At 31.7% G+C, this 23479-nt stretch overlaps 3 protein-coding genes across 4 annotated transcripts in view; all 3 read right to left on the reverse strand.

Moving 5' to 3' along the window:
• Positions 1–23479, reverse strand: part of LOC148761685 (kinesin-like protein KIN-14R) — a 61366-nt gene that overhangs the window by 16666 nt on the left and 21221 nt on the right. The window lies entirely within an intron of this gene.
• Positions 6505–8417, reverse strand: LOC148761687 (kinesin-like protein KIN-14Q). The gene is made up of 6 exons (XM_088808042.1): positions 8238–8417; positions 7980–8148; positions 7663–7730; positions 6985–7088; positions 6851–6897; positions 6505–6745 (listed from the first exon to the last, which is right to left on the reverse strand). Exons 1-6 carry the CDS (start codon positions 8415–8417, stop codon positions 6612–6614), a joined length of 702 nt encoding a protein of 233 aa, XP_088664168.1. The 3' UTR covers positions 6505–6611.
• Positions 8421–12793, reverse strand: LOC148761688 (receptor-like protein 6). Of its 2 annotated transcripts, none has more exons than XM_088808041.1 (2): positions 9635–12793; positions 8421–8557 (listed from the first exon to the last, which is right to left on the reverse strand). In XM_088808041.1, exon 1 carries the CDS (start codon positions 12791–12793, stop codon positions 9656–9658), a length of 3138 nt encoding a protein of 1045 aa, XP_088664167.1. In that variant the 3' UTR covers positions 8421–8557; positions 9635–9655. The 2 variants fall into 2 exon arrangements, with proteins under 2 accessions (XP_088664167.1, XP_088664166.1); XM_088808040.1 differs by lacking the exon at positions 8421–8557 and adding an exon at positions 9215–9317.

Here is a 23479-nt window from a genome sequence, read left to right on the forward strand (position 1 = left end):
AGGCAGAGGATCAATGTCATACCCTCTTCCTCCTAAATATCTAATGTTCTAAATAGTTTTGTGTGGCCTTATGAATGAAAGCTTTCTCTAAATAGTTTTGTCCAATAATAATAATAAAGTAATTTTAAGTACATCTAGGTCGTGTTGAACTGTGATAAGGGCTAAACCCTTTCTCAATCACACTTTCCGTGCCGTTATATTACATTTTTATAGTGTTTTACAAGGTTAATTAAAGGCATTAAACAAAGAAGTAAAAGTTGGAATCTGATTCAACTTTGTAACCAAGACTTTGATTCTTCCTATTTTTTTCTTGTCTGTGCAAAGATTTATTTTTTTGCTAGGTCAAAATAAAAATTTATTAATAGTGAAAGCTGAAACATTATTAAAATCTTCATAATGAAATTAATCATAGAAATACAGACAAAATACATTAAAAAAAAAACCAAAGTCCAAAAGAATGACAAACCACTCAAAAAACCATCTCAACACAAAGTTACCACCAGACATAAAACATTTCATCTCGATCAACACCAAATTTAATAAAAGAGTCCACCAAAACGTTAGCTTCTCTAAAGTTATGCAGAAAAACAATGCCACCGATAATTTTCCTTAAGTTGTCAATTTCATTAAAAAAGTATCAATTGTCCCATAGTCTAAATTTCTCATTGCACATCTAGGAAATTGTCACATTGGAATCAAATTCAACAGTCATAGTTTTCGAACCAACCTAATTTAGTGAAATAAATAGCTACAATGCATAATTTTCCATCGATAGTTTTGTTCCAATGAAATTTCATTAGTAGTTTTCCTCAGAATTTTGTCAGTAATTTAATTTAGTCATGATCAATAATTAGTAATTTCATCAAAACCTGCGGAATTTTGTCAGTACTGTAGTCATTACTTATAGATTTCTATTAAAAATTCCTAACGAAATTTTGTCGGGGATTTATTCATTATCTATGGATTTCCATTGGAAATTACCAACAAAATTTTGTTGATAATTTAATCATTATATGCGGATTTCTGTTGAAATTACCAATGGAATTTCCTCAGTAATTTAATTTTATAATCATCAATAATTATGTTTGTTAGTGATATATCGTTAGAGACTAATAAAATTTCCCTTGACCATGCAATAAAAAGAAAAAGACGTTATTTTTACCGTTTAAAGTTGAAGAGAAGGAAAAAATCTTGAATTAGAAAAAATGTTTCAGTAGTGAAATAGAATAAAAAGGAATTGAGTTTCTTTTTCAGTGTTATGCTGAAACCAAATATTTCCTAACACCATTATTAATGAGAAGAAACATGATGGTGCTCTTTAGAAATTGAGATAGAGAAAAGGGTAGGAAATTGCTATAGAAGATCTCTATTCAAGTTTAAGTGACATTATCTGTCCCACTATTATAGTAGGAATCTTGACTAAGACTTGATCTTTTATTTTGGTCCATGAATCATTCAAAGTTTAATGTGGCTTGAATGCAATTGGAACGGGCATTCTCCATTTAGAAAATGTGGTGTTCCAAGTTCAATAACAGAATAGACAAGATTGAAATTTCTTTATATATCTCAATGTTGTAATACTGACCACTAAACATTGTCTCAGGTGCGATCGTAGTTGACTCATGCTCTTTCACATGCCCTTTTGGCTTAACACGGGCTCAGTTAAGGCCTCGAACCTATGTGGACCTTATGATGTGGTTAGGGTAACAGGGCCATGAAAACCACACAATAGTGCTATAGTAACCGACCCACAAAGTACTGACTTTTGGCATTAATTCTACGCAATGGCACTAAGCAGTGGTCAATAAAAGAAATCCACGAGATTTCTGATGCAGAGTATCCACTTGAGTGGCAATTGCAAAGCATATGACTCATGTCATTGCTTACTAGGTGTGAGCAGTGGATTCAAACTCAAAAACAAACTGAGAGGAGAGAGCAGCCAAATAAAGAAACTTTAGAAAAGCATACTTTCTATTTCGCTCAATATTTTACAATATAGAACTTTGGTAACTAACACTTGATCCTTATCAGTGACGGAGTTGCCTTATATAAGCATTACAAGACTACACAACAACAAACTAGCCATTATTTGTGATAGTGACTTGATAAGACTAAAGTTACATTATATCTTACATTATTGGTGCACACCTTTCTAAAAAGCATTAAGATAAAACATAGAGACAAAAATAAGGGAATTGATTCTTTTTCACTCCTTTTGAGGCAACATTATTTTTGAGGAAGCATCGGATTCTTTTTTCTCTATCTTGATGCAATTATTTGTTGATGACTTGGCACACTCGAATAAGAACTAAAATTTAGATTTTTTGGACTGTGGATTTTTGGGTTTTCATGGGCTTTTTATGGGCTGTCAAATGGAAAGTTAAGATGGCTATTGTCCGCTCTAGGGGAAAAGTTGTAGTCAAATATTTGTTCAAGGGATCTATTTGTTGTTTTCATTTCATCTTCAGAAGATACTTCTTCACCTTTGCTAGTGGACACCTTAGTTATTCTTGATTTTAGGCATAGTTCATTGACAGAGAAGTCTTCTGGATTGAAGTCATCACCTAGGTCATATGGATCATTCTTAAAGTCATAGGCATAGGGGTCTTAGGTTTGTCGAAAGTTAACTTGGGCTTTCGGCTTGGCTTCTTGAATCACAAGTACTTGCCAATATGGGTTCCATTGGACTAGATTAAACTTGGATAAATTAAACTTAAAGTCAGGGTCTAATGGTTTCATGGTTGGATTGTTGTGTTTGTCTTTGTAGATTTGTTTGTCAACTCGTAGCTGAGTGATGTAGCTTTCAAGATATTACTTGCAAGGTTTGTCATTAAGTTGGGGCCAGATTTCCACTGGAATTGCTCTGTTCATTTCATAGAGTTGTCTTTGTATCTTAACATATTCCTAGAGATGGGTATGGATCTCATTATGGAGGGAATAAGGCTGGCTGGAGAGGATGGTCATATAAAAGAAGTATTGGATAACATTTGTATAATTGCAAGGCCTATGGAATATGGTGAGAATATATTTATGATCCCTATGGAACTTCTGATACGTCATAAGCCATTCTTTTCAGGTTGAGATGGGCTTGAACCAATTAAGAAAATATTTAAGGTGATCATGGTGTAGGTCAAAGATGTGTTTATTAGATCAAAATATGTTGTCATGAAATTTGTTGAAAGTACCCATGAGGAGGTCAAATGGAAATTCTATGGAAACATAATATACGTGACAGAAATACCAAAGGAAACTAAGGGTTTCTTTAGGGAAAGTTATCCAATGCCTCATAGGAAAACGTAATGGGTGGATGAAGGGATATATGGGACGGATTCCTATGGGCTGGATTAACCTATCACCAAAACATCTAATTATTTGACTCAGATATTTCATTAGGAGTGGGTAGGCATGGGTGTGAAAGGAATGTGTTGTAATGAGAGTGAAGAGCTCTGATGGGAGCTTGTCTACTGGAAGATTTTCTTCTATAATTGGAAGATCTTTTGGATTAAGGGGTATGGGATGTTAGGTTGGGGAGAGTTTGAAGAAGAAGGAGCATCTCCAAATGGTTGGTAAAGGGGTTTCACCATTACGATGATTGGGAGTATTTTGGATAAAGAGGGATTTTGGATAAGGGGACTTGGTCAATATAGCATATCCAGGAGGACATTTTCTTTGCCTTTTATATGTTTGAAGGAGAAAGAGTATTGTGAAAACCACCATGCCCATCGCAATAACTATGCGTTAGGGAGAGCTTTCTTTTTGAAACTCAGCATGTTCTCAAAGGTTGACATGTCTGATTCCACAGTAAATTGATGTCTTATCAGATGGAACTCGAACTTCTGTATGCCATTCTTGACAGCAAGAATCTTTTTAAAAGTGGAGTGGTAGTGTATCTTTGAGTCTTTGAAATTTTCACTTTTATATCTGCATACCTTTCTTTATCCATTGGATTCTTTGAGTAGGATTGCGAACCAATAGTGATTGCTTGCATAAGTTTGGAGTATTCTTTTCCTTTTGGAGGGAATTTGCAGTGCTAGAAGTGACTTAGCTAAAGATTTGAGGATCTGTATGGTTTTCATTTGCTTCCTTGTCCACTGTTCAGGAGAGTCTTTCTTTAATAGTGATCTTAGTGGACTTGTAATCTTTGAAAGATTAAGGATGAATTCACGCATGTAGTTAACAATTTCAAGGAACTGTTGAACTTGCTTTTTTGTGAGTTTTTCATCTGGAAAGAATTGAAGTTCTTAGCCAATGTGTGGCTACATAATATATTGTCCATTTTTTAAGTGCATACTAAGGAAGTCAATTTTCGTAACGCCTAATGTCATCTTTTTCTCAAATAACATTATCCCATAGTACTAGACAACCAAGGCCGGCCCTTGGGTGAAGCCACCCAAGCAAGGGCTTTAGGCCCCCAATTTGGAGAGGCCTCAAATTTAGAAAGGCTCTATAATTTTATAATATAATTATTTATATTAAAATATATAAAAATAAAAATAATTAATAAAATTATCTATTTTCTCATTTCCTTAATTATGTGCTTAATAAATCTCAATTTTCTATCGCTTCTTAATTTCGAAAATGCTATTAATTCTCATCATTTCTCTTATTTCCAATCTACTAACTGTCATTTGTATTTAATCATCTCTAATAGTTATTTTTTTCTCACTTATTTCTTCTATTTTCAATCAACATATTTAATAATTTTTAACAGCTATTTTTTTCCTATATATAAAACCAATTATTTTTTTTAATGTATAATATCTAGTTTTGAATTCTTATTTTCTCATTTGTTCTTTCTTCCTTCTTCCTTTTAACTTTAATTTTCCTCTAAAGAATAAACAAGAAGTCTGCTATGTTATTATCTTCATAAAGTCGTGAGCCCTATTTACGGTTTGTAATAAGTATTCAACAATTAAGTACTATTGTTCTAATTTTTACAAATTTTTTACTTTAATTTATAGTTTATATTATATTATTATATTATCTTTATTTTATGTGATAGTTGATTTATTTGAATTAAAAATTTTGATTGTTGATTTATATTAGTCATTTAAAAAATATATGATACTTGTTTTAGGCCTTTAAGCTTATTGGGCCGTCCCTGTGGAAAACGTTTCGGAATCCTTCCAATAGGTATCTGTCACTTGTCTCTTCAGGAGAAAACAGTAAGATATTGCCAACATAGATAAGCGCGTTCTCTAATATTAGGCTTAATATCTTTGTCATTACTCTCTGAAATAGAGACAGTGCTATCTTCAATCTGAAGGGTATTATTGTCCATTGAAAATGGTGTTGTGGGATGCAAAACATTGTTTTGTATCACTTTGACTGGTTGATTCCAAGTTGCCAAAATCCTGCTTTGAGGTCGAACTTGGAGAAAACCTTGGCATTAGACAAATTCGCAAATAATGTTTTCTTGTTGGTAGTGGGAACTTGTCGTCTGCTAGGAACAAGTTTAATGGCTTGTAATTGATGACCAATCGTAACTTGCCACGTACTTGCTCTAAGCGTTTGTTAACATAGAACGCTTCGCATGACCATAAAAAGGTTGTGGGCTCAATTAGTCCTCAGGTTTGGAGTTGGGCACATTTTTCAATTGCTAGCTTGAGATGGTCTGGGTTCATGCCTAAGTGGCTGGCCTTTATTAGGTTGGCCAATTCATCTTTTTGAATGCCAGAGTGATGAAAAACTTTGGGTTTTTCCATAGTGGATTTGGACATTTCAAGAGGAAATCTGCGTGACAATCTGCACAAGAAGTTAGGATCAACTTCTGTCTAATATATTCAAATTGGGACGGGTGCAGGGTCATGGTGAATAGGTTCGGTAGGAGTCTCCATGGTTGGAAGAATTGTCTACATTTAAGAGCGTTACCGTTTAGCTTGAAACCTAGCTCGTCGGAGACAATATCAAATCCAACTACTAAGTCCTTGTGCGGTAGGGAGGAATCTAGTATCCTCTGAGTTATTGAGATTCTTGGGAAAAACTCAATGGTAACTAGCTGGCTAATGAAGTCCGTTGCAAATGTGCTTTCATCTACTATTCTGAAATAAGTCTTTTGGTTTTTCCACAGTGATGAGGGTAAGACAATTGGGTTAGCAATCGCCTGTGCTACGCTTGTGTCGAAGAAAGTTGTAACTTGAATTGGAGGCGATGATGTATATTCGAATAGGGGCAAAATTTTGCTAGGGACAAGCACAAAATTTTATTAGTTTATGATTGAGTGTTCAAGGAAAATTCTTTCTCTAACACCTGAAATAAAACCAAAAAGAAAATTCTGTTCTAAAAACATTTTAGCATGAGGATAATAAAAAGTATCGATACCATTTGACACAGTTAATTCCTCATCAGGATGAAATAGCAACAAAACAATGTATGAAACTCATCTAACAAAAGTTGGCATAACCAATCCGGAAAAGTAAAAAAATGTCAAAGAAAAAAGGCTAAAACAAAATTACCCAACCTTTTGGGCACTGTGCCTTGCTGAGAGCCTGAAACCAGTTAATCTTTTATTTGTTCATTGTGTACTTCTAAGACACCGACTGATATATCATATCGATATAACTTCTGCCGCACATTAATTATGCGAAACAATTCCTCAAGAGTCCTAAAATTTACTCCACGGGCTTCTTTTGTACCCTCCATTGTAAAAGTTTTTCCTGTCCCTGTCTGTCCATAAGCAAAATGCAGACATTGTAGCCATCTAGAACTGAGGTAGCAAATGGGGCCATGTCTTGGAAAGCATCAGCTAAACAAAACAAGCAACAGAAGTAAATTATTAAAAATATTGACTGAAACGAGTATTAGAAATATTTTGCAGTGAGCCTAAACCGGCTATTAGAAATGGCCTTACCTTGGTCCGCTTGAGGGCCAAAAACAGCATCAAATTTAAAGGTTTCCCTGGGAGCACCATTTGATAGTACAGTGCGTTCAACATCTTTCGCAATTATTATAAACTATGATTAACTGTGCAGGCTAAGTGCTAACTTGCTTCTGGACAGAATTGAAGAGCCAATTTCATTGATATCCTTGAAGCAATTATTAGACATGGATACCTCCTCTGATAGCTTGATGTGTTCCATTTTCATTATCTGCAAATTGGAACTTCTTAAAATTTTGAAATTAAAGTTCTAGCTTTGTAGATGCATCATTCAGTTCCAATTTTATACCCTCAATGATGAGAGCCATCTGCGCTTTCACTTGTCCCTCAATTGCAAAGGCTATAAATGGATATAACAGCATTTGTTCCCTATGCAAGCAAGTGTTAGGCAGTTACAGGTTAACAAAAGGGAAAAAGAAAAAAAAAAGGTTCATACCTAATGAGCCAACATGCATTGATTTGCGCATAAGCTCATTTTGAAGCTCCTGTAAAGATTTGCACGCTTCTTGACACTCTTTGCTCTTAAGTTAGTTCTCCCTCTTAAGCCCTTCAAAGGCTCTCCTCATTTCTGCTAATTCCTTACTTTGGTGCTCATAATCTCTTTGATCACTCATACTCTTTGCTCATAATTCCTCATTTCTGCTAATTTCTGCTAATTCCTTACTTCCACACCACAATCACTCATATCCTGCAAGCAATCAATTTTAAATGATCTCAAATTTTCTTTACTTCCTATTTTCAGCTCTCCTTTCAAACCTTGAAAAAGTTATAGAGAGTTCCATTACTCTTAGTGACTCATGATCTCTCAATTCAGCTATTCCCATGACTTCCTGTGATTCAGCTTCTTTAAAACCTGTTGTCCAAATTTGTTCAGTAAAAGTTTGAGTTTTTGACTTCAAGCCGAGGGCAACTATTTTTTCTGAAAAACAATAAATAAATGGTTTGCAGGGAACTATTTTCTATCAAGAATGTTGCAAACACTTCTGGCTTTTAATATGAGGTTTGTCCCGTAGAACCTTAAATAAGTATGCCTACATTTTAAGTTTTAGACAATATCAATAAGCAGAGAGAACAAAGATAAGTATCCAAGCTACAAACTTACTCGCAGGAGAATCTTTCCTTACAGTAATACCACATACAATTGGACTCCTCATTAATCCTTCAAATCTAACGAGTAAGCCCCCACCGCTATCAACAAAAGTTTTAATGTTTGATATAACCAGAGGCTTGTTTGCACCGACCAGGCCATATATGTCTAGGCCGGACACAACCTACAATACGTTCAATCAAAGTTGATCAAAAAACAATATTAATCATTTAGTGTAATGTAGATCAGAAGCATAAAATCTGGTTTTCTCACCTTCTCTTGTTGTATAAATACATCAAATACTCTAATTCCAGGTGGACCGCTAGTGAAAACTATTTCTGCAAAATGCAGATCAATGTTGTAAAAACCAGGCTCCAATGATGAAAACTCGTATGAGAAGTCACCAAATTGTGCTGTGTTGTACAATGAATTTCCCACTCCATCTCCAACCATGGTATCAGTCCTTATAACATCACCACCCACATAACAATCATCTTCCGAATAAACGACACCATCTAATTCCACTGCTCCATTTATGCACCCTGCATTGATGCTTATAACAGGAAGGTGTTCATGCTCCTTGTGTAGATAGTCTGCACTTTCTGGTAATGGCCAAACAAAAGAGAGGAACTCTGTGATTTGAAATGACAAGTAATCAAAGCTAAGTAAGATTTTCTTATGAGATAATTACAATTATAAGTAAAAATTTCAATTTCAATTAAAATTATTTTCATATATATCACATATTACATTCATATAATAAATTAATAAATAAGTCAGCATACAATAAGACTTGAACTTGAGACCTAAAGATTTCAAGACTTTCTTTTTTTATTGAGAAAAAACCTAATTTATTAAAAGCAAATAATATTAATCAATAGAAAATGGATAAACAAACACACTTTCATTGGCTTAATTCACGTTAATTTCATTTAAATTCAATAAAATGTAATTTTTAAGGAGGTTTTTATGCTTGACCCTAAAATTAGAAAATATTATTTTACTGACTTGGCTTAGTCCACACTTAACTTTATTTTTTAGAAACCTTTAATATAATATTTTTTGAAATAATTTATTAAGATTTTTAATATAAAGTACAAGATCCTTAGGTTTAAAATAAATTTAATTTATTGAGATGTGATTTATATTGCAGCTAACTAATCTAAAGACTGAAAGAAGAAGATTACAGCCACCCTAAACATCTGTTGTTTTTGACCAAACGAAAAGAAAAACTAATCTAAACACCATGCTTTGTAAAAAAAAAAAAGAAAAAAGAAAAGAAAAGCACACATATCATAATTCCAGCAGCTTTTGTGATTTCTTCATCTTCTTCTTCATTAATTTCAACAAAACCTGTATTTTGATCGTATTCATCAATTACCCACAAAGGTTGCAAAATAATTGCAATGAAAAGGATAATACAAATCATAGTAAAAAATATGGGACTAAGTATTATAATAATTAACATGGACTAAGTATTTAATTAATGAACATGCAAAGACCAGATTAATTAGTAAAAACTTTGAAGCTGTCGTATATATTTGTCTTTAAATAATATATATAGGCCAAAGTTAACACATATATTGTTACTAACCTTTGTTTTTCCTTAACCAAAAGAAACTAGCAACAGCTAAATAAAAAGCGCATTTGATGAACAACAATTAACATACCTGCAGTCTCATTGATGATTACTAACTCCTTGTCCGACTAGTGCAAGCATTCCTGTTTGACTTTTTTGGCCTTCGATGATGTTTGGCTTCAACCAAGCTCACAATCCATTTGGGTTTACCGGTCTGAAAAACTGCATATCCCATACCCACTCCAAACATAAATCCCGACATGTATCCAATTAGCACAACTTTCCACCCAAATCTAATTTCAGATTTTGAGCCATCTTCTTCTTGTAAATTTGAAGGTGGTGGCTGTTGTGCTTCATTACTGCTGCAATCTCTAGAGAGTGGAAAACCGCATAATCCATCATTCCCTTCATAGGAACTGTTCTCAAACGTGTTGAATTGTTTGCCTTCAGGTATGTGCCCAACAAGTTCATTCGTGGAAAGGTTTAGGGAAGAAAGCATTGTCAGATTCAGCAATTCCTCAGGAATCTTTCCATCCAGCTTGTTTGAGGATAAGTCTAACCATTCAAGATTGATCAAATTTCCAAATGATGGTGGAATATGACCAATAAGGTGATTATGAGAAAAGTTAAGCCCAATGACTGAATGAAGCTTTCCAATAACTCTTGGAATCTCTCCTTCAAACTTGTTATTTGATAGATCAATGATTGTTAATGTGGCAAAAATTTTCATTAATTCAACCTCTTGCCCTTTTTCGATCAAATGAACAGAATAAGTGTAGAATTGATACGTTCTGTTATCAGAACCCCCAATATACGGCATGACATCTCTATTTTCTTCCACATTCATCATAGCATTGAAATTTTCTATATACCTAGTTGGCAACTGTCCAGTAAAACTGTTATTGGAGAGGTCTAAAATTTGGAGCTTACGAAAATAATGCGTATGCCTTTTGCCATTTACGGAACCCTGCATTTGATTTGATTTCATTACAAGAACTTTTAGCTCTTGGAGAGTTCCTAGCCAATGAGGGAATGTAGCATTGATCTTATTGTTGCCAAGATCTAGTACTTGTAGACTTCTACAATTAAGGATGGATCGTGTCAAAGGCCCTTCCAATTGATTAGCATTCAAATTAAGATTCTCCAATTGACATCCCTTTGCAAATGTTGCAGGAATGGTTCCATGAAGTTTGTTCGTCCCTAGATTCAACATACGAAGGCTTTTGCTTAATTTTCCAAAGCATTGCGGAATAATTCCACTCAAATGGTTGTGGGACATGTCTAAAATTTCAAGATAACTCACATTGCATATGAGATCAGACATCTCTCCATTCAAATTGTTATTTGAGATCAAAAAAGTAGATGTTGTCAAAGGTGGAATTGGAGGATCTCCTTGAATCAAATTCGAACTTAAATCAAGAATTCGAATATTCTTCCATGGAAGTTGCTCTAATTCTGTCATAGAGTTGTGAGATAGATTTAAGTAAAACAAAGAGTCTTTCCCAACATCCCACATCCATTTGGGAATCTTGCCGTAGATTCTATTATTGGAAAGGTCTAACATTTCCAAAACTTTTGAGCTTCTTAAAAATTGGGGGAATTGATTGACATTGCAAGATGACAAATACAAAAGATAAAGATTAGGCAATGTATAATCAGTACTGGTATGGTTAGAGTTGAAGTATAGATTGTTATATGAAAGATCAAGGTATTGGAGATTTTGGAGTTTTGAAAATAGGTCAGATTCTACAATTCCACTAAGATTATTTGATGATACATCAAGCCTAGTAAGGTTCACAAGTTGAGATATTGAAGATGGATCCAGACCTTGAAGTTTATTATTATGTAAAAATATCTCTTCTAGTGATATGCGTTGAAATTGCTTGATATAACCACTGAGCTGGTTATGTTGGAGATATATGGACTTTAATGAGGAAGTGGTATACAACCATGAAGGAAATGTACCGTTGAGAAAATTAAAAGATAAGTCTAGATGGATTAGATTAGGAAAAGCAGTTACCTCATTTGGAATGGAACCTTCTAGTTGATTCTTAGAGATGTCCAACAATTCAAGTTGAGATAGGTTTGTGAGTGAGGGTGGAATCTGTCCACTGAAATAATTCCTTGAGAGGCTCAAAACATTAAGTTGCAAGAGATTCACTAATGATCTCGGAATTATTCCTGAAAAGTCACATCCTTCAAGACTCAATTCTTCCAAGGAAACTAGGTTACCAATTGAGTTAGGCAATGCTCCAGAAAAATTCGTAGAACTTAAATCCAAAACTTTCAATGAAACTAAATTGCCAATGGAATTAGGCAATGCTCCAGAGAGGGATGTGCCACTTAGAACCAAATATCTCAATGAAACTAAATTGCCAATGGAATTAGGCAATGCTCCAGAAAGGGACGTGCCACTTAGATCTAATAGCTCAAGATGGTTGCTCTGGTTGAACTTTGGAAGATAGATATTGAGCTCCCCATTGCCTTCTAAATTAAGCAACATGAGGTTTGGCAGGTGAAAAATGTTTTTTGGGAATTTTCCTTTCAAACCACAATCTCCAAGACTAAGAGAGCTTAAAGAAGAGGATATATTCATCAAGACTTCAGGATTAATAGAAGACATGTTGATTCCATCAAGAAACAATTGTCTCACCTCTGTTAGGTTCTGAACAAGTCCTCCCAAAATACGTTTGTCAAGTGTTTGATAATTATTCCAAGAGAGATCAAGTGAAACCAACTTTGACAAGTGGGAGATTTGGAGTGGAATTTGTCCTGCGAAGACTGACTCCGTGAGGTTGAGTAGCTTTAGACTTGTAAACTGAGCAAACTCAGATGACATCTTGGAACCGTTAAAATCATTATATGCGAGGTTAAGGTTCTGCAGGTGTGGAAGATGGAAAAGACTGCTGTTGGAAGGAATGACACCATATAACCAACTGCAACTGAGGTCAAGGCCAATCACATGGCCTGCTATATTGTCGCAAGTGACTCCATCCCATGAGCAGCAATCAATCCCTTTCTTCCATGAATCAGTCTTGGGATAAGATGGGGTGCTACTATCTTTGCATTCCCCAGAAGCAGTTTGTTTGATGGAAAAGGAGCTTTTAAATTTCATCAAAGCAGAAGCCTCGTTGTGAGAGCATAGGGGTGTTGTTGAAGGGGCAAATGAAGAGGATGAAAGAGTAGGCTGAGAACTCAAGCAAAACAGCAGAAGACAGAGAAGCTGATAAAGCATTAGTAAGCAACCCATATTTCTGGTTATAGTTATGAGAAGAGAAACATGTAGTATACTTATAGGTTGCCAAGTCAAACCAGAGTCTTTGCAATGCTATAAGGATGCCAAAATGTTTGTTGAGCAAGACATAAACAGAGGGGTCCATCCATTGCCAAAGATGAAAAGCTGTATGGACATATATATGTTGTCATTGTTACTTTATGAATCTCGTGTATTGCTTTTATTCTATATATGTGGGGCAGTGAAAAATAATGCAGAGGAGGGGACTAATACAACACTTTTGGCATTGAAATTATTTATTCAAATAGAAAATCATTAAAACTAACAAGGGAGTTACATTTTCCACCCAAACCCCTAAAATTATCAAATTTAAAAAAATGGAAGAAATAAACATTAATATTCTTAGAATCACTACTCTCTCTTTTCTCCCTTATTGGTAGTGCTATAATTAATTGATAATGAAGGAAATTTTAAGATACCAGTCAGTCTAAGAATAAAATTTAGTTGAAACTATAGCATTCTATTTTAATTTCAAATATGCGGTTGAGCATCAATTACCCAAAGACTTGTTATGCAATAGATGAGAAGACTTGTTGACCTCAAAAGTCTTGAGCAAGGATCACATTTTGCTCCTGAATTGAAAAATGAAAGTGGAAAAGCCAGAGAAATGAGAGTGCACCTTCCGCCCTCTTTTCTCACCGTTGCAGTTCCATTCTTCACTACTATTACTACCAATCTCTTTAATACTGCTTTTCCTCTTATTATTTAAATTATTAATTAATAAAAATAAAATATGATTTTTTTAAATAAAAATTAATTCATCTCATTGTGTTATGTCATCACCAAAATATTAGGTCATATAAGTTAAAGATAAAATTTTAACACCGATAATCATGATCATTAAATTGACATTTGATGCAAGTATAATGATTAAATTCATTAAAATCAAAGTAAATATTCTTTTTTTTTTAATTTTTATTATTAATCGGTAATTTTTTAGTTTTCTTTTATAATAAATTATTTTTACCTATAATGACTGAAATTAATTGGAGTGGTTGAGCTAAAACCGTTGAGAGACTTGGAAAGCGAACCAAACCAACTACAACTTTTTTCAGCTTTAAACTGAAAATGATAATTAAATTTCTCTCATATAAGTAGAAATTCCTTTGTTGACTTGGGGAAAACGTTGCTCTTTGTGCTTCTAACGTGTTCAAGGGGGGGCATGGTGCCTTCTTCTTTGTAATTATTTTGGGGCCTCCATTTCCTACCCAATTTAAGCTAGTGGCTCTTTTAACATATAATAAGGTTTAAGACAAAAGAATGTGAACCCGAGACTTGACTCATGCCCTTGTTTTCCACAACATTGAATACTTAATTAACTAGCCTTTCTCACACCTACTATTAGGATGGAAGCAAAATTTTTTTTAACTATACATTTGAATTTTAAAAAATTTAAAGGATATGTTAGATATAAAATTTATAATCTCATTCGTAAGACAAGCAAAAACAATATATTTATTTATATTTATATATATTTTGTCATTACATATGTTTTATAAAATTTTACTGATTGAATTGATGTCTTTTAATTCGTGACCCCAATTTTATTTTATATGTGGGGCAGTGAAATTATTTATTCAAAAAGAAAAAAAATTAAAACTAACAAGGGAGTTACATTTTCCACCCAAACCGTTAAAATTATCAAATTAAAAAAATAAAAGAAATAAAAAGTAATATTCTTAGAATCACTACTCTCTCTTTCCTCTGTTACTGGTAGTGCTATAATTAATTTGTAATGAAGGAAAGTTTAGTTAATCAATCAATCTAAGAATAAAATTCAGTTGAAACTGTAGCATTCTATTTTAATGTCAAATCTGGGGTTGAACATCAATTACTCCCGGACTTTGTTATGGCATAGAATAGAAGACTTGTTGACCTCAAAAGTCTTGAGCAAGGATCACATTTTGCCTCTGAATTGAAAGAAGCAAGTGGAAAAGGTAGAAAGGATTGTTCAGTGAAATGGGAGTAGATTTTTTTTTTTTTAAAAAAGGCAAATGAGAGTAGATTTTCCGGGATTTTTCCTGCAACCTTTTCCTTAAAAGAGAGAATAAATATAAAAGGGGACTCTTCATTCATAGATGATGGTTACAATGATTAATTGTTTTTATATCAAAAAGTACAATTTGTTACTTATAAATATGTGTAGTTATATTATGATTATAATTAATATGTATTTATTACCATTATTTTAATATCAGAATAATTTAAAATTATTTTCATTCATTTTTTAGAATTTTAAATATCACATATATTATAATATTTTTCAACATATCTAATTTTAACTTAATGTCCTTAATCATTATTTTATCTTCTCACCACATCTCTAGCAGTGTTTTAATCATCCTTTGTAATATATAAAGACCGTAAGGACCGGGGTCACTTGACATGATCTGCCCCAACTCCCAATTCATTAGTAGAAATCTGGACCAAGACATTTAACAGATAAGGCCTATGGACATGTATATGTCCCCATTGTCACAACTATCAAAATTTGTATTCCTATAAGTCAATCAAGTCTTTCAAAGGTTAATTTATAAATCTGTGTGTATTGGTTTTGGTCCATTTGTGGAGCCGTGAAGAATAATGCAGTCCATTATTAATGAGAAGAAACATGATGGTGCCCTTTAGAAGGGGGTCGGAAATTGCTGGAGCAGGAATCTTGACTAAGACTTAATCTTTTTATTTTCGTCCATGAATCAGTCTTTGTTTAACGTGGCTCCAATGCAATTAGGAGGGGCATTCTCCATTTAGAAAACGTGGGATTCCAAGTTCAATAACTGAGTAAACACCATTGAAGTTCATTCATATATCTCAATCTTGTAATAGTCGCCACTAAAAGATAAGATGGAAATAGATAATTGCCTTTTTTTAAAAAAAATTTATGTTAAGGTTACATATTAATTATATGAAAAATTTATATTCACAATTAAATAACTTACATTATATACATTCATAATTTTTTTTATATATTACAGTACTAACTATAATAACTTTTTTTTGGACTTATTAACTATAATAAATTAAACTAACTATAATACGATATCCTAAAATTGTTATATAACCTATCTGTACAATTTTAAATTTTATGAATGAGATTAAAAGGTTTATACATGTCCCTATACATTATATAGGTTATGTAAAATAGACATGTGACGATAGTCTAACTCCACTTGCACATGAAATTAATTTTAATATTATGATCTTATACATGAAAAAAACAAAGAGTTATGACATGTTAACTGAAAATTTCTAAGAATATGAAAAGTTTTATTTTTTATTTTTGTAATTTTTTTGTATGATTTACAAATCTAGATGATCAATTTGTACTTATATAGAGTTAAGATTCTCACCCATTGGAGAATTAATTGATCAAGGAAGAGGAAGATCCTAATACATTAAATCCCAATAGTTAATCTAATTAATATTGATTCTGTTATCAAATCACGTATTAAGAATCAAATATGTTTTCTAATTTTAAATGCTTGTTATGGTAGATCCTAAATTAGTATAAATTAATTACACGTAAAATTAAACAAATAACTCTTTAAACTTTTAAATTTATGTTTGAGTCCCATCTTATGTGCATTTAGCTCAACACGGGATTAATTTTTTAATCGATTTTATTTTGTTCCTTGGTTTTTTATATTGGATTATAATTGTAAAGGTTATTACCTCTTACTGGTTAAATACTTTATTTCCATAAGATTTAATTTGTTAGTCAGAATAAAAATTTATTAATAGTGAAAGCTAAAACATTATTAAAATCTTCATAACAAAAATCAATAATAGAAATACAGATAAAATACCTTAACAGAAAAAAAGTAAAGTTCAAATTGGTGACAAACCACTTGAAAAACCATCTCAACTCAAAAGTTACCACTAAACATAAAACATTTCATCTTGATCAACACCACATTTAGCAAGAGAGTCATGGAAGTGTTAGCTTCTCTATAGTTTTTTTTTTTTTTGTTTTTTTTTATAGTTGGAGGATAGGGGATTCGAACCCTACTCTTTTAGATAGGAGATTATGTATCAATTAATTAACCAAATGCTTGGGTACAGCTTCTCTATAGTTATACAGAAAAACAATGTCACCAATAATTTTCCTCAAGTTGTCAATTTCATTAAAAAATATTATTTGCCCCATAATCTAAACTTCTCATTGTACATACTAAGAGGATGAAATAATAACAAGAAGGTACAAAACAACTAAAAACCAAAGCAACAATCCACCCAAAAATTAATAACAACAAAAATCCCTGAACCACCCTACGCATAGAACTTGACAAACAAAAAGGAGAAAAGAAAACCTTTACAAAATTATTGAACATCAGCTTCTTCCATCCTCATCAATTTATTAACTATGATTTGGTAATTACAAAGTGGAGAGATAACTACAAGAAACCCAACATTTCCTTTTTGAAAGAGAGAAATTTCATTGCAGAAAGAAGGAAGAGACATCCCTTAGAATACAACCTGACAGAGAAGTTGTTCACAACCCATAAACAGAACAACCAATAAACAAAAACATCAGCTTCAGGGCACAGCTGACAGAGCAAGAAATAACTTATATTAGATATAGAATTTACAATCTCATTCATAGGAAAAGTAAAAACAATATATTTATTTTTATTTTTATATATATTTTATCATTACATATATGTTATGAAATTTTACTGACTAAATGGATGTCTTTTAGTTCGTGACTTCAATTTGGTCACTCTTGTTACAATGGTATAAATTATTCAAAATTTTCAATTACTGTGAATTTATGTTGGAAAACAATTGAAAATCCAATTTTCCAAATGAAAACTATGGCCCTGATGGTAAGAAATTGATGAATTAGTGGCTCGATGCTACTACTTTGTGTTTCCCTATTGTGAAGTGCTTGAGGCCCTAGTCTTGAAAATTCTTTAAAAAAATGAGAATTGGAGTAATTTGCATCATTAGCATCTTTGACCTCTCATGATGTTGATTTTCATTCATAATTTATCAATTAGAAAAATCTTGCATAAAAAAAATCTTCAATAGTGAAATAGAATAAGAAAGAATAGATTCTCTTTATGGGTGTTATGTTGAAACCAAATAAGTCCTAACACCATTATTAATGAGAAGAAACATGATGGTGCTTTAGAGGTTGGGATAGAGAAGGGGGTAGGAAATTGCTATAGAAGATCTCTATTCAGGTTTAAGTGACATTATCTGTCCCACTATTATAGCAAGAATCTTGACTAAGACTTAATGTTTCATTTTGGTCCATGAATCATTCTTCGTTTAACATGGCTCGAATGCAATTGGAAGGGGCATTCTCCATTTACAAAATGTGGCATTCCAAGTTCAATAAATGAGTAGCCAGGATTGAAATTTTTTCATATATCCAAATCTTGTAATAGTGATCACTAAAAGATAGGATGGAAATAGATAATTGTTTTTTTTTTAAATTTATGTTAAGGTTAAATATTAATTATATGAAAAATTTATATTCACAATTAAATAACTTACATTATATACATCGATAATTTTTTTAATATATTACAGTTATTTAATTAATATTGATTCAGTTGTCAAATCACATATTAAGAATCAAATACATTTTCTAATTATAAATTCCTGTTATGGTAAATCTTAAATTAGTATAAATTAATTATACATAAAATTAAGCAAATAACTCTTTAAACTTTTAAATTTAAGTTTGAGTTCCATCTTAAGTGGGTTTTTTTATATTGGATTATAATTGTAAAGGTTATTACCTCTTATTGGTTAAATACTTGATTTCCATAAGATTTCATTTTTTTTGTCAATCAGAATAAAAATTTAATAATAGTGAAAGCTAAAAATTATTAAAATCTTTATAACAAAAATCAATCACAGAAATACAGACAAAACACCTTGAGAGCAAAAAAAAAAAAAAAAAACAAAGTCCAAATCAGTGACAAGCCACTAGAAAAACCATCTCGAAACATTTCATCTCAATCAACACCACATTTAGCAAGAGAGTCCACAAAAACATTAACTTTTCTATAATTATGCAGAAAAACAATGTCATCAATAATTTTCCTCAAGTTGTCAATTTCATTAAAAAAAAAATAACATTTGCCCCATAGTCTAAACTTCTCATTGCACATCCAGGAAATTGCCACTGTGAAATCAAACTCAACTATCATAGTTTTCGAACCGACCTAAGCTGATGAAATAAACAGCTAAAATGCATAATTAATGGTCACCAATTCCACAAAATTAGAATCCTATACTCCAAGGGGTCCAAAAAGTTGTCCAATAGTAATCTCTTAACACTTCTCCACACCCCACAGGACCAAGTTTACCTTTAATAGATCTATCAACATTAAATTTAAGTTCACTCTAAGAAGGTGGAGTCCAAACCATTCCAAGTCTAGGATCAAAAAGAAAGCCTATCATAATTAGCATTCATTTCTCTTAATTGAAAGCAACGATAGCAGCCACACCAGCATTGACACTACTCCTTTACCCTCTAACATTCCAATAAACAATCCTCATATTTGAAAACAACAATGAAACTCAAAAATAGAACAGATTCTAAGTCCACTCCTTAATCCCACACAATCAGGGATAACCGAACAAAACAACTAAAAAAACAAAGAAACAATCCACCCAAAATTAATAACAGCAAAAATCCCTCAACCACCCTACACATAGAATTTGACAAAAAAAAAGGAGAAAAGAAAAACTTTACAAAATTATTGAACATCAGCTTCTTCCATCCGCATCAATTTATTAACTATGATTTGGTCATCACAAAGTGGAGAGATAACTACAAGAAACCCAACATTTCCTTCTTGAAAGAGAGAAATTTCATTACAAAAAAAGGGAAGAGATATCCCTTAGAATACAACCTGACAGAGAAGTTGTTCACAACCCATAAACAGAACAACCAATAAACAAAAACATCAGCTTCAGGGCACAGCTGACAGAGCAAGAAAGAAGCCAACATTTCCTACTAACTAAAATAACATTTTCAAAGTATACCTCATCTTTATCGAACCACCAAAGAAGCCAAATCCAGTTGTCTCCCTTCATGCTTTCCATCATTTCTTCATCTTCAAACGTGATAAGAAATAATTTTGCGGTAATTGTTTTCTGTCTTCTTCAATCATCCGACCCAGGATGGAATCTCCCTTAAACTTCTTTCAAGTCAAAGAAGAATTTCAGCATCCAATTGCCCTAGACATGTTCTACTTTCATCTCCACTCTGTATTGCCTTATTTCTATCCTCAAATGATTCAATTCCCGTACCAAAAAGAGTCTACAACAGTCTTACTCTACTCATCTAAATTTGCTTCATCAAGACCATTTTCAATATGACAAGATCTCGTTCTCCAGAGGGCATTTGGATCAAATCTAGTAATATTGACACAGATCTTGTGATCCAAAAATCAAGACCGTTTAGATTCCAGCTTGCTCTTCTAGCATTGTCATAGAACTGCTAACAAATCCAAACTTTCTACCCCTTTTGGATCTTATTGGTTGAATACTTGATTTTCATAAGATTTAATTACCTTATTGTTCTGCATACATACGAATAAAGGGGATTGGAATGATATTTACTTTTATTCTGATTTTTGGTATATAAAGAGATCTATTAGTATTTCAAGTTAGGCTTCTTTAAAAAAATTGAAGATAAGAATACCTTGGCTTGATTTTTAAACATTAAATGCCACTATAAAAACCTTTTGAAAAAAGAAATGCCACTATCATATGGAAACTATATATCCTGTACCAGTTGCTGTATTTAATACGATTGACAAGATTGCAACTTTAACTTGATTCTTGGGCTGGATTTTGTTTATAATTTTGATTAAATGATTCTCAAGTCAGCTAAAGTTTTTCTAACTTAATAATTGGTGTCTGTTTCACCCTAGACGATCAATCTATACTTGTATAGAGTTGAGGTTTTTTACCATTGTAAAGTTAATTGATCAAGAAAGAAGAAGATCTTAGTAGATTGAATCTCAACAGTTAATTTGGTTAATATTTTTTCCATTGTCAAATCATGTATTAAGAATCAGTTACATTTTTAATTTTAAATTTCTGTTATGATTAATCCTGAATTAGTTAAATTAATTCTACATAAATTTAACAAATAACTCTTTAAATTTTTAAATTTAGGTTTAAGTCTCATCTTATGCAAGTCTCAACATGGTATTAATTTGTTAATCTATTTAGTTTTATTCATTGGTTTTTTATATTGGATATAATTGTAATATTAACTTGTAAATGTCACGAACAAAAGGATGGTTGTGAATTTACAATTCTTTTTTTTTATTTAAGAAAAAGAGGATTTTCAGTACGTGTCTTGTCGCTAGACCTTTCATGCATGCCAATAAACTCTAGGTATGTGCCAAAAATATGACGTTTATTTAAAGGTGAATGTTGAATATATATCAAACAGTTAGTCTCTGGACCTTATCTTAGATGCCATTAAAGTCATTTTGTTGATTAAGAATCTGTACTAAATTAATTACAAGGACGACTTGCAACACTTCAATTATGTGACATCCTTATTAACGTAGAAAGTTGAGTGCCAAATATTTAGGTTGATGCTTGAATGGCACTATAACTCCAAACGGACACTAAGAGATTAACAAGTAAAATACACTACAACATTTTTTACCTATGGCTGTAGAAAAAATTGCAGCTATAAGTGAAAATTTTACTGCCTTAGTTTAAGGTTGCACTTAAAAAAAGTGTCATTTTAACCAATGTATAGAAAAATTTAATGGCACTTTTTATAAGATTTTGTAGCAAAATTAATATGTAGCCATGTACTGCAGCATTTAAAATAGGCAGCTAAAAGCATAGCAACACATACAACATTCTAATATGCAATAAAAAGGTGTAAATTTTATAAATTTTACAAATAAATATTGACCATTTAAGAAATTATTAAGTAAAATTACAGAGCACATTGGAAATATATCAGAGCTCTTCATATATATTGAAAAGTCCATAATTAAGTCATCAGTGTGAATATCTGTAAAACAGTGTAGCTTAATTACTAGCTTATTTGTTAATCTCTTAGTGTACATTTGAAGTCACGGTGCCGTTCAAGAAGTGCAGTGTTTGGTACTTAAGTTTCCACGTTAATAAGGATGTCACATAATTAAAGTGTAGCAGGTCCTCCTTGTAATCAATTTACTATAGATTTCTGAATCAACAAAATGACTTTAGTGGCATCTAAGATAAGGTTTGGAGACTAATTGTCTGATATATATTCCATTCACCATTTGGCATATACATAGACTTTATTGGTATGTAAGCAGGGGCGGAACTAGCCAACTTTTGTTAAGGTGGTCAAAAATAGAAATATAAGGGTTAAAAATTTTAAAAACTAATATGTTGAACTTAACCAACAATCAAAAGATTGATAATAAAAAATAATTTTATATAACATGTTAATTAACAAAAAAAAAACTTACAATAGTCCGAAAGTTGTGATGGACCATGTTTCTTAAATTCAAATTTATCAATTATTAATTATGTATTGAAAAATATTCATTTCTTTAGGATTGAGTCTTAGATGTTTTGATTCACATTGCTCTTGTTCATGAGTTGAAGCATTAAGGCTTGGTGGCTCAAGTGTAGAAGAATCATTTTGACGATTTTCATCTTTTCTTTTAAAGAATTTGTGAATTATTTTCAACTTACTCATACTTTAATAAGACCTGAAAAAAATATTAATGTACTCAACCTCTAATACTCTTATTTTATTTTTATTTAAGCTTATAATAATAAATATAAAACTATAATACATAAAACATAAATAGTTAAATACAATAAACAAGGTTGATAATTTCCTCTTATATGATCAAGATTGTTTAAAGGCTATATATTCAAGATAATTTCCTTTCAACTAAATATAAAACGTAAAACATATAAAAAAGATATATTCAAGATAATTTCCTCTTATATAATAAATATTAATAAAAAAATGATATATTGATGAAATTTTAAGCAACAGTACAACATTACAACTTATGTTTAAGAATTACATAATTATTTATTAATTTTTAAAAATTAAAATTATAAAACATAAAATCCATATAACAGAAAAAATAAGAACATGGTAAGTAAAAGATAGAATCCATATATGACATAACAAAAAAAAAAAAATGGTTGATGGTTCGTAGAAATTTGAAAAAGAAAATCTATAGAGATTTAAAATATATGAACAAATAAAATAGAAATGAAAAAAATAAACAAATATAAATAAAAATAATAATATAAATTGAGAGAAGAAAACAAAAAAAAACCTTTAAAATTGAGGCTTGTGAAATCATTTTGTTATTCTTTATTTGTATTAATTATTAAATAAAAAATTATTTTGAGGGGACCAATAGAAAAATATATAAAAAATTTTCAAAAATTGTATATAATATAAAAAAATTTAAAAATTTTGGGAAGCCATGGTAAAGGAGGCTCCGCCACTGCATGCAAGGTCTGGTGACGTCTAACAAAAAACAAGCAGTAAATTCATAGCCATCTTTCTGTTTATGACATTTACAATTATAATCCAATATAAAAAACCAATGAACAAAGCTAAATAGCTTAAGATGTCATAAATTGATTGTCTAATTTGTAAATCATACAAAAAAAATACAAAAA

Source organism: Theobroma cacao, chromosome 7 (genome assembly GCF_053813885.1).
Source record: "Theobroma cacao isolate CCN51 chromosome 7, ASM5381388v1, whole genome shotgun sequence".
In the NCBI taxonomy this organism is placed as follows: Eukaryota; Viridiplantae; Streptophyta; class Magnoliopsida; order Malvales; family Malvaceae; genus Theobroma; species Theobroma cacao.

What these genes read in the sequence shown, in the direction of transcription:
- LOC148761688 (XM_088808041.1), bottom strand. Translation starts at nt 12,793, where the DNA reads ATGGGTTGCTTACTAATGCTTTATCAGCTTCTCTGTCTTCTGCTGTTT.
- LOC148761687 (XM_088808042.1), bottom strand. Translation starts at nt 8,417, where the DNA reads ATGGTTGGAGATGGAGTGGGAAATTCATTGTACAACACAGCACAATTT. An exon ending in AAGGAAAGATTCTCCTGCGA is followed by an intron (nt 7,731 to 7,979) that starts GTAAGTTTGTAG and finishes TTTGGACAACAG; the next exon opens with GTTTTAAAGAAGCTGAATCA. An exon ending in TCAATTCTGTCCAGAAGCAA is followed by an intron (nt 6,898 to 6,984) that starts GTTAGCACTTAG and finishes TGGTGCTCCCAG; the next exon opens with GGAAACCTTTAAATTTGATG.